The sequence below is a fragment of the Propithecus coquereli genome, unplaced genomic scaffold, assembly GCF_000956105.1.
Source record: "Propithecus coquereli isolate 6110/MARCELLA unplaced genomic scaffold, Pcoq_1.0 Scaffold241, whole genome shotgun sequence".
In the NCBI taxonomy this organism is placed as follows: domain Eukaryota; kingdom Metazoa; phylum Chordata; class Mammalia; order Primates; family Indriidae; genus Propithecus; species Propithecus coquereli.
In genome coordinates, this window is record NW_012147964.1 from 465,756 (window position 1) to 476,557 (window position 10,802).

The following is a 10,802-nucleotide window of genomic DNA, read 5'->3' on the forward strand; positions in this document are numbered from 1 at the left end:
GAGGAAGAAGAGGAGGAGGCAGCAGGGGGGCAGGAAAGAACATAGCTCTGGCCTCCCATGGGTTGGGAGTTGAAGTTTATGTTACCTTCACAGTCTGGGGAACCCTGCAATGAGAAATTTATTTAACATCGTTTCGGGTTGGTAGTGCCCTGTTATGGGTTGAAAAAGATAGTTGAAAAAGACTCGTTGAAGCCCTAACAGCCAGGATCTCCGAATGTGACCTTATTTGGAGATAATGTCTTTACAGACGTAATCAAGTTAAGATGAGGTCATAACGGGAACATTTAGACACAGACAGACACGCACACAGGGAAGATGACGTGCAGACAGACACAGGTAGAACACGGCCAACTACAAACCAAGGAAGGCCTGAGGCTGCCGGAAGTTGAAACACATCCCTCCCTAGTGCCCTGAGGGGGCTCGTGGTCCTGCCCATACTTTGATTTCAGACTTTGAGCCTCTAGAACCGTGAAACAATAAATTTCTGTTGTTCCAAGTCACCCAGTGTGTGGTATCTTGTTAGGACAAAAATCTGATGGACGTCAGAACAAAACCTCTCTGGAGTATTCCCAAGACTTAAATCAATCAAACGTGAGCTCACAATTAAGAATTACCAATGACACAAGGAAATGAGCCACCATGAGTGAGAGTCAGAAGATACATCATCTGGCGGGACAGTAGAGGCTGGATTGGAGGTGGGGAGGCAAAGAGACGGTGTTCAACCCCCCCAGACTTCCCTTTGCCTTTGTCCCCCATTCCCTCTGTCACCCCACCTGTATCCCTTACAGTTGCCTTTAATTTCTTTTTACCTTTTCTTTCCTTCAACATCTACATCTGGGAGAGACTGATAGACCCATTCTCAGTGAAGCACAAGGGACAAGGGCGATGGATAAGATTGTTGTCCCTCCCAGGGGCATTTGCATTTCAGCATGAAAAGAACAAATCACAAGTCAAAGAAATTACTCTCTAACTTGGAAATCCCAAGAATCAAGGACCAGAAGGAGAAGGTTTGAGGGGAACAAGTGACCTCAGCTGTGCACTTCTCTGGCGGTTCCTGGTCCCTCAGGACTCCTGGCTCCTGCTCCAGGACTCACTTCACCAGGCAATTTGCTTACCGTCATGATGGCGCAAACCGGCCCCAAGAAACTCCAGATGAACCCCATCTTCGTATCCAGCCAGCAGCTACAGAGAGAAATAGAAGGAGTCAGCGCTGGTCTCGGAGTCCTGACCCTACAGTTATTCACGCCCCAACAACGGCACGAACGGAGGAGAATTTTGGGAGGTGACATTCAGTTCGTTCTCTTGATGGTTCACGTCGCATTTTGATTTCCTTTGGAACATAGCTCTTCGTCTTTCAGACTTTCCCTGGGAAAACATTCCTGAAATGTTCACCCGGGGCCAAGCTTGAGTTCATCCTCAATTCATAACCTTTGTGATATCTTTTCCCACCCCCCATGCAAAACTCCCTGCTGGTACACCTTGTCATTTGAATCTCACCTCCTCTGAGAAGCCACTCTTGACTACCCTTAGCTAAAGTATCCTATGCCTACCCCTGGCCACTCTCTAGCAGAACTCACTGCCTTCTTTTCAAATGGCAGCTACCACTCTCATAAGTATCATCTCATGCAATTGTTTGTGTACTTGCAGCCTGGCTTCCCTACTAGACCAGGAGCTACATACGAATGTGGACCTTGAATGTTTATCTCTGTGTGCCCAGCACCCAGGGCAAATCCTGGCATGGACAAGGCATTGCATACTTGTTTATTAGAAGGAAAGAAGGAAGACTGGCTTGCCTCCTTCTGTCATGTTGCTGATGCGTACTTGCTGCTTTTACCACACAACAACCATTATTTCATGTTCAGTAACAGCACCTTTATATTCCTTTAGCAGAAATATTCTTCCCCCTTTCCCATTCTCCACCCCCCACACACACACAGATGAGAGAAGGAAAATAATCAGGTTAGGCCAACCAGATGTTCTTTCCCCAGAATGTGAGCCTCAAGTATTATAGTAGTGACTTCTGGATTTGTACACTGCACAACCTGTGCTGCTGTGCATGACAGCCCTGGGACCAACAGTCCATAACGTAAGAGCTCAATAAATGGTAGCCACAACTATTGCTACTGTTATAACTCCAGGGTCTTTGGGGAGAAAGAAGATGTCACTCACCGGTCATCCATCCCATAGCCCTTTGGATGCACACTGGCGGAGACAGCCACCACCAGCGCCGGGAGTCCGTAGCTAAAGGCACAGAGGTACAGCAACTTGACATTGCGAGAGCTGAAGTAATTCACCACCTTCAGGTTCCTGACCATCAGGAAAAGCATCACAGCCTCCACCAGCATCCAAAAGAAGCAGGCCAGGAACAGGTAGTGCAGAGCACCCGCAACGATGGTGCAGCCCGTCTGGGGAGGAGAGGCACGTCAGGAACGCCCGCCCAGAGAGCAGCTGGAGGGGAAGGGGGCAGGGGAGGGACTGCTTTGTTGGGGTTCCCCAACACTGGCCCGTTCACCCGCCTCACAGACATTCACAGACACACAGTGGTTCCCAAGCAGGGGCAGCGCCACCCTGGCAGGGGGACCCATGGTCCTGGTCTGTCTGGAAGTGAGGTTTCCCAGGACATGTGATTTTCAGTGCTAACCTGGAAGAGTGTTGGGAAAACTGATAGTCGATCACCCTACTTTGGGGAGTGTTTGAAGATGTGGGGGTTCAGCAAACTGCAGCCCATGGGTTGGCTGCCTGTTTTGTAAATAAAGTTTTATTGGCACAGTGCCACATCCGTGTGTGTGTGTGTGTGTGTGTGTGTGTGTGTGTGTGTGTGTGTGTGATATACAGCTGCTTTCACGCTACAGCAGCAGGGCTGAGTCGTCATGACAGAGACTGTGTGATCTGCAAAGTTGAAAATATTGAGTATCTAGCTCTTTACAAAAGATGTTTGCCCGCCTCTAGCCAAATGATGGGGGATGAGGGTCCCTACTGGCATTTGGTTTTCAAGAGGTCAGAGAAGCTGAGCATCCCACAGTGAGAGGGGCACTTCTGCACCAAGAATGATGGTCTCATCCCAAATGTGAACAGTACTCCTTTTGGGAAACCCTGAGAGCCTACTATGGGCATAGGGCGTGAACTGGCGAACGTTCTTGCCCTCATGGGGCTCACAGCCGAGTGGAGGAGGTAGAAATAAAGAAATAAATCCATGAATAATCAATATGGCTTCACATAAGAGCTGGGGGGGAAGATAGAGTGATGGAATGGAGTAGCTTCTTACTGTAGTGTTATTGACATTTGTAACACTGTTGCTGGAGCATTCTCTGTCGTGGGACACTGTCCTGTGCATTATAGGACGTTTAGCATCATCCCTGACCTCTACCCACTAGGTGCCACTGGCACCCTCCCTCCGGTTGTGACAACCAAAAATGTCTCCAGATATTGCCCCTCAGGGGCAAAATCACCCTGGGGTGACAGCCACTGGTTTAGAAAGTAATCAGAAGGACAACCACAACTCCATAACATGATCGGGAAAGTGATTTTAAACTGAGGAGCTGGGGGGAGAGTGTTACAGGCAGAGGGCATAGCACGTGCAAAGGCCCTGAGGTCGGAACAAGCATCGAGGGAATTGAGCAGGGACGAGCTGAGGCAGATGGGGAGATGATGGGGACACAGCCCAAGGGATGCGCACCTGGTTGTCAGTCTTGTCTATACCAATGAGGAAGAGAATGTCGGCCAGGAAGAGGCACACGCAGAGGTTCAGGTGGAGGTAGGTGTTACGATTTTGAATGGAGCGACACAGCAGAAAGGTGGCAATGGCCAAGATGAGGCACACCAGGGAGGTGATCATGCCCACGTGGCTGATGATATACAAGGAAAACTCCATCTGTTGGGAAGAAATGCCGCTGTTGGCCTAAGAAGGGGATCCAAGTCCTCCCCAGGCAGGAAAAAAAAATTATCAAGACCCCAGGCTTGGGCAGAAAGGACTCAGAGCCTTTTCTTCCTTGGACACTCAGAGTGAGCTAGGTCCATCATCACCTTTTGCCATCCATTGCAATCCACGCATTCCCAGCCCTGTCCTGTGCTCTGCCCCGTGTATTCCTGGGGCTGGATGTCCACGAACTACATCTCCCAGAATCCTTTGGAACTAATGTCGTGGGTGTAATTCGGGTTCCCCAATGAGATGTGTCTGTGAGAGGTTTGGAAGGCAGAATGGAAGCCAGTACCAGCTTTCTTCAGACAGAAGTCAGCTGTGGCTAGATTTGATATTCCAACTGTTCAGTCCCCAACTTTATGAGGGTGGGGGGCTACATGACAGGAGAAATTTCTGACCACTGGATTATAGCTGCAGAGGGTGAGTGTCACCTTGAAGGCAAAATCCAGGTGGCAGCTCCCTGACTTCAACTCCTCCATCTGCTTCCAGCGATGTAAGAACAACCAAATCCCCGCCGTAAAACCCCTTCCGGGTGAAAAAACCGGAAGGGGTTCCGCCTCCCGCAACGAAACCCGAAAACCAAACAATCAAGAAAAACTGGAACTCCGGGAAGGGAAAATGGCGAGTTCAGTCCTGCCCCTGTGCCATTCATTCATAACTCGTTTTTAAATTAATGTTACAGTTATTTGAGTTTTTCCTCTGTGTTAAAGATATGCCAGGCACCACCTCATGAGCTCCTTTTCATAACACTGTCAATAAAGTGGTTAAGAAAACTGACTACAGTTCTGCCGGTTTCAAGCTGTGTCAGTTTGGACGAGACACTCAACTGGTCTGTGCCTCAGTTTCCTTATCTGTTAAAATGGGAATGTTCATAGTAACTGCTTTAGAGGGTTGTTTTAGGAAGATTAAACAAACATAATTAAAAGTACAACTATGCCCAAAACATACTACACACTACATAAGCGTTAGGCGTCATCGTTGTTTTTATCTTTCTTGTTCTCATTTCTGAGGTGAGAGAGCTGGGCTCAGCTCAGAGAGGTTGAGTGACGGGTCCAAGAAAACACAGCTAGGAAGGGCTAGAGATGGGATTTGAAAGTAGATCAGTCTTTCTCTGGATCTTGTTGTCTTAAATGCTAAGCCACATGGTCCCCTAAGCAGCATTTAAGACATCCCTGGAACTGGGAACAGAGAATCGAGCCTCTGATCTAGCGGGACAGGCAAAGGTACCCTCCACGACACCCTGAGGATGTCTTTCCTCTCTACCAAATCTACCCATTCACCCAGGATCACTTCATATCCCACGTCCTTCCTCACCTACCATCAGCTCTCCCTGAAACATCTCTGAATTCCTACAGCACAAGCTCTTGCTCCATTTGTATGGTTTGGTGGGAAGAGACCTCTGGAGTCAGACTTCCCTGGGTTTGAACACCACCTCCACCCCTTCCTAGCTTCATGACTGGGCAGACTAAGGAACCTCAGTCTCCCATTCTGTGAAATGGGTCCAAAAATATTCCACTTAAAATAAAGAGTCCAGCACACTGCAAGTGCTCATTAAATGAGATCTGTGATTGCTGTGGTGCCCACACCTGTTTAAGGTCCTCATTTCTTATTTTATACTTGAGTATCATGGCTTCCCCACCAGTCTGCAAATTCTGCCAGGGCAAAGGCATGGCACACACCCCTTCCGTCCCTAGGACTCCCTGCCACAACATCCGCCACCTCGGGGGACACACAACTGATGTTTAGTCAACATTTCCCCTTTGGATTTGGGGCCAGGTACTCAGGGAGCCAGAGAAGAGACCGTCTGTACTGACCGTGACCTCTCCGGAAGCCATGATGACGGCGAGATTCACCATCTGATTACAACCGCAGGTGGTGTGCGTCTTGGAAGCTTCCTGGACCACACAGCCAGAGGTTGTCCAACCCCCGCCCTTCGCATCTGTCCTCCAGGAAACGCAGATGGGACTCTCTAACTCCTGCTTTGGCTGAAAAACAAAGGCCATGGTCACCTGAGAATCCCCCTCCAATGGAGTCGATGTGGCCAACCTCAAGAGAAATGTGGGGCAGGAAGACGGGGGAAGGGAGTAAAATGGCGATATTTCAAAATGCAGCGATGAAATGAAACGTCTTAGAGGCCAGACGTGTTTCCACCACTGGCTTGAACGTAGTTCATGGAAACAAACTACCCAGAAAGGTTCCTGCATGGATGTGACTTCACCCATCCTAAATATCCCACCGGTTGCTGAATGGAAGAGCCCCACAGGGAAACAGGACAGCTCGTCCCTCTGGAGCTGGCTTTGGGAATTGGCAGGAGGTGCTAGGAATGACGGAAGCTGCTGCCCTATGGGTGCCCCATCGAAAACAAAAGTTAAGGCCACCGAGAGTCGGGGAGTTCGTGATAGGTCGACAGGAGTCTCAATAGAGAGCTTCACAAACCCGGATGTTCTCCAGAGTGTAGATGACTGGGTCTGAGAAGTTCTCTTTCTTCCCCCCAGTCATGATGCCCCCAACAATGCGAGAATTGATCTTCAGTTTTGTCTTGGAGTTGGCCAAGGAGGTCTGGAGGTCTTGGAAGAAACGTTCATCTAAAGCAGACTCCATGCCCACAAAGGAGACAAAAGCCACTCCCACGGTCCCTGAAGATTTCCCACAATGGAAAAAGAAAGGGGCGATCGTTTGGTGAATAGTTATTATAGATGACCCAACACACGCACACACACGCATGCACACACATGCACGAACACACACACAAAGACACACTTTAATATCCCACGCACCTCACTGGGCTGCTCTCAGGGTTGAAATTCCAGTGAATTTCCTTCCCACAACCATAAAAAACATTGTATTGCGAGATTATTTAATTAATGCTTCCCGGCCGGGCCTGGTGGCTCACGCCTGTAATCCTAGCTCTCTGGGAGGCCGAGGCGGGAGGATTGTTTGAGGTCAGGAGTTCGAGACCAACCTGAGCAAGAGCGAGACCCTGTCTCTACTGAAAATAGAAAGAAATTAGCTGGACAACTAAAAATATATAGAAAAAATTAGCCAGGCATGGTGGCGCATGCCTGTAGTCCCAGCTACTCAGGAGGCTGAGGCAGAAGGATTACTGGAGCCCAGGAGTTTGAGGTTGCTGCGAGCTAGGCTGACGCCACGGCACTCTAGCCTGGGAAACAGAGTGAGACTCTGTCTCAAAAAAAAAGAAAAAGAAAAAAAAATAATTAATGCTCCCCTGGCAGGTAGAAAACCCTCTGAGGGCATGGGCCACTTCTGCCTCCGCTCTCATTGATTCTCAGCCCCCTGGGACTGGTCCTGGCATCTAGAAGGTAAATATTTGCTGAGGGAATGCACCCTAGCCTGGATTCTAGGAAGTGGGGTCAGTACCTGTGGATGAGGATTCTTTAATGGTGGAGCACCCAATCTTCATCTCATCTCCTTTGGCTTTCAGGTTAAACACTATATTCTGTTCAGTGCATTCTTCATTGATAACTTTGCTCTCAATGTCTAAAAAGAGAAAGGGAGACTTTGTATGAGGTCACCCAGAAAGCGGGTCCCGAATTTAGTGTCTGTCCAGGCAAGGTATACAGACACGTTTGCAAGCAAAGGAAAGAACAGAAAGGTCTCACGTCGTAGCGGGTGCAGCAGGGAGACAGGAGGTTGAAGTCAACAGTGATCAAAAAAGCAACAGAGTCATGATCTTCTGGCTACTCCAAACTTAGATAAGTTTTCCAAAGCCAGAGGAAACAGGAAGGGCTGGGACAAGCGTAGCACAGTGGACAAGGGCTCAGGTTGTGCAGTCCCATGGTGGTAACTAGGACGCCCAGCCCCGCCACTCACCAGCTGTGCAAATTTGAGCAGTGACTTAACCTCTCTGAGCCTCCCATCTCTCATCTGTAACGTGGCAGTAGTTGCAAGACCTATCCCATTGACTCTTCATGAAAATAAAACAGATAATGGAACCAAAAGTGTCTTCTCAGACTATAAATTAAATAATGTCATGCCTATTTCCAAATTCTCCAATGCTCCCCATCTTACTTCAAATATAACCCTAAGTCCCTACATTTATCTGCAAAATCTTCCTCCTCCTTTCTTTTCTGACCCCTTCTCTGACTGTGCTCACCATCCTCTATGCCTGCAGTCCCCAAACCCCGGGCCACAGACGAATACCAGTCCGTGGCCTGTTAGGAACCGGGCTGCACAGCAGGAGGTGAGACGCAGGTCAGTGTGCGAAGCTTCATCTGCATTTACAGCCGCTCCCCATCGCTCGCATCACCGCATAAGCTCCGCCTCCCGTCAGATCAGCAGAGGCATTAGATTCTCATAGACGCAAGAACCCTACTGTAAACTGTGCATGCGAGGGATCTAGGTTGCGGCTCCTTACGAGAATCTAATGCCTGATGATCCGAGGTGGAGCTGAGGCGGTGATGCTAGTGCTGGGGAGCGGCTGCAAATACAGATTGTCATTAGCAGAGAGGTTTGACTGCACAACAAATGTCATGCACTTGAATCATCCCAAAACCATCCCTCCCCTCCACCCTGTGCATGGAAAAATTGTCTTCCCTGAAACTGATCCCTGGTGCCAAAAAGGCTGGGGACCGCTGCCCTGTGCCACTTCAGCCACACTGGCCACCTCATTGTTCCTTGAACTCACCAAGTATTTCTACGCTTGTTCTTTCTCCTGATAGTTACACAGCTCCCTTCCCTGAGGTCCCTGCCCCAGTGAGACCTCCCCTGACCACACTATATAATTAGCAACTCCCCCGCTAGTTCCTGACCCTCTCTAACCTCCCCAGCCTGCTGTATTTTCCTCAATAGAGCTATCTCTATCTATTATACCAGATGTCTGTTTATTGTCTGACTCGACTCACTAAAATATAAGATTTGTGGCTGGGTGACGTGGCTCACGCCTGTAATCCTAGCACTCTGGGAGGCTGAGGCGGGAGGATTGCTTCAGGTCAGGAGTTCAAGACCAGCCTGGGCAAGAGCAAGACCCCGTCTCTACCAAAAAATAGAAAAATTAGCCAGGCGTGGTAGCGCACCCCTATAGTCCCAGCTACTTGGGAGGTTGAGGCAGGAGGATTCTCTTGAGCCCGGGAGTTGGAGGCTGCAGTGAGCTATGATGACACCACTGCATTCCAGCCTAGGTGACAGAGCGAGACTCTGTTTCAAAAAAAAAAATCGTGAGGCCAGTTGTGTTCACTACTAGTGGGAGTCCACCAAATACTCTAACTCTACCTCTTGGTCTCCTGGGCACCCATTAGGATGGAATTTCCTAGGTTTATGTGAGTGATACAGGAGCTACTACCAGGAGTGGAGTGTCTGTAGAAGATCCACAGCACCCAGTATTCCCAAGTGGCCACCCATCAAGTATGTATCAGTCAGGAAAGGATTAGTCGTGCTGCAGTAACAAACAACCCCCAGTCTTAGTGGATTAGAAAATAACAAGGACGTGTTGCTCCTTAATGCTTTGTGTTTGCCATTGATTGACCTGGGGCCACGCTCTGTGTTTTCCTTACTCTGGGACCCAGGCAGTTGGAGCTGCTGTGACCTGAAACACTTCCAGTCACTATGTCGGAGGGAAAGAAAGTTCTGGAACATCTCACACCAGCAACTATTCTCTTCCCCAATCCATTGGCCTGAACTAGTCACAAAATCCCAGTTAATCCCAGAGAGCCAGGAAGTACAGTCCTACCACGTTCCCAGCAGGGAGAGCTGGAAATATTTGAACACAGCAAATAACCATCGTACCTTAGCCTAGCACAAATATTGGCTGCATAAATTAGTGACATGCTCTTGGCACCGTGCCTGGCCCTTGCCAAGCACTCGACAAACGGGAAATGTTATTATGATTACACTTGCTTTGCTGGGAGATCAGGGTTTTGAAACAGCTGGAGGAAATGTGGGTGGGAGAGTCACGGAAAATCCCTTTGGCAGAGTCACTGCTCACAGTCAGACTTGCCATGAGTGGTTTATCCTACCCAGGTTTTCCGTCCGAATAGTCTGACTGACGTTCGCCGAGGGGTCCAGGAGAGCTGCCAATGTGGTGCTTTCCACACTCTCCAGGACGACCGTGGCCAGGGCGGTCGTCTTTTCCTTGGCGGATTTGGACAATGTGGACATTTGTTCAAGCACAGGGGTGAGGCTCTTAGCCGTACTCTGCAAGGAAAGATGTGTTTGTTCATGTTCTCCCTCTCCTCTCTCTCTCTCTCTCTCTCTGTATCTCTCTCTCCTCACACACACACACATACACTCACACTAATGAAATAACAGCCGTCCTTTCACTCTTTAGAAGACACAGCTGGGAGTAGAGACCAAGGGCAAATTGAAAAGACCAATCTCTCAGGCCCCTCTTCCCAATTCAAGATGCTCCACTGGGAATACAAGTTGGTATTGCCTTTATGGAATTCAGTAATTTAGCACCTGTGACAACATAAACTGCACATACTCTTGGACCTAGCGATTTCCCTTCCAGGAATTAATCCTTCCAGAAATACTTAAAGTTTGTGCAAGGATCTCGTCCACTGACGTTCATGTTGGGATGGTTTGTGGAAAGCCTAAATGCCCACTAGATAGGCTAAATAAATGAAGAGGAAGCAATCAAATCATGGGATAGTATGCACCTGTTAAAAAGAATGTCATTGATCAAATTGGTATTAACTGATCGATACTTAAGTGCACATGCAGTAGTAACAATCACTGGGTATTGAGCAGGTGGGAGGGGGAGGAGGGAATAGGTCTATTCACACCTAATGGCTGTGGTGTGCACTGTCTGGGGGATGGACGTGCTTGAAGATCTGACTCAGGTGAGGCAAAGGCAATATACGTAATCTGAACATTTGTAACCCCGTAATATGCTGAAATAAAAAAATTAAAATAAAAATCAGCTGGG

At 48.7% G+C, this 10,802-nt stretch overlaps 1 protein-coding gene across 1 annotated transcript in view; it reads right to left on the reverse strand.

Annotated features, from left to right (window-relative positions):
* Nucleotides 1-10,802, reverse strand: part of ADGRE1 (adhesion G protein-coupled receptor E1) — a 37,739-nt gene that overhangs the window by 7,851 nt on the left and 19,086 nt on the right. The window contains exons 13-19 of the mRNA XM_012646118.1: nucleotides 9,892-10,069; nucleotides 7,298-7,417; nucleotides 6,356-6,555; nucleotides 5,734-5,904; nucleotides 3,677-3,871; nucleotides 2,170-2,405; nucleotides 1,116-1,182 (exon numbers count right to left, since the gene is read on the reverse strand). Coding sequence (XP_012501572.1) covers nucleotides 1,116-1,182; nucleotides 2,170-2,405; nucleotides 3,677-3,871; nucleotides 5,734-5,904; nucleotides 6,356-6,555; nucleotides 7,298-7,417; nucleotides 9,892-10,069 — 1,167 coding nt within the window. The remainder of the gene's footprint in view (nucleotides 1-1,115; nucleotides 1,183-2,169; nucleotides 2,406-3,676; nucleotides 3,872-5,733; nucleotides 5,905-6,355; nucleotides 6,556-7,297; nucleotides 7,418-9,891; nucleotides 10,070-10,802) is intronic.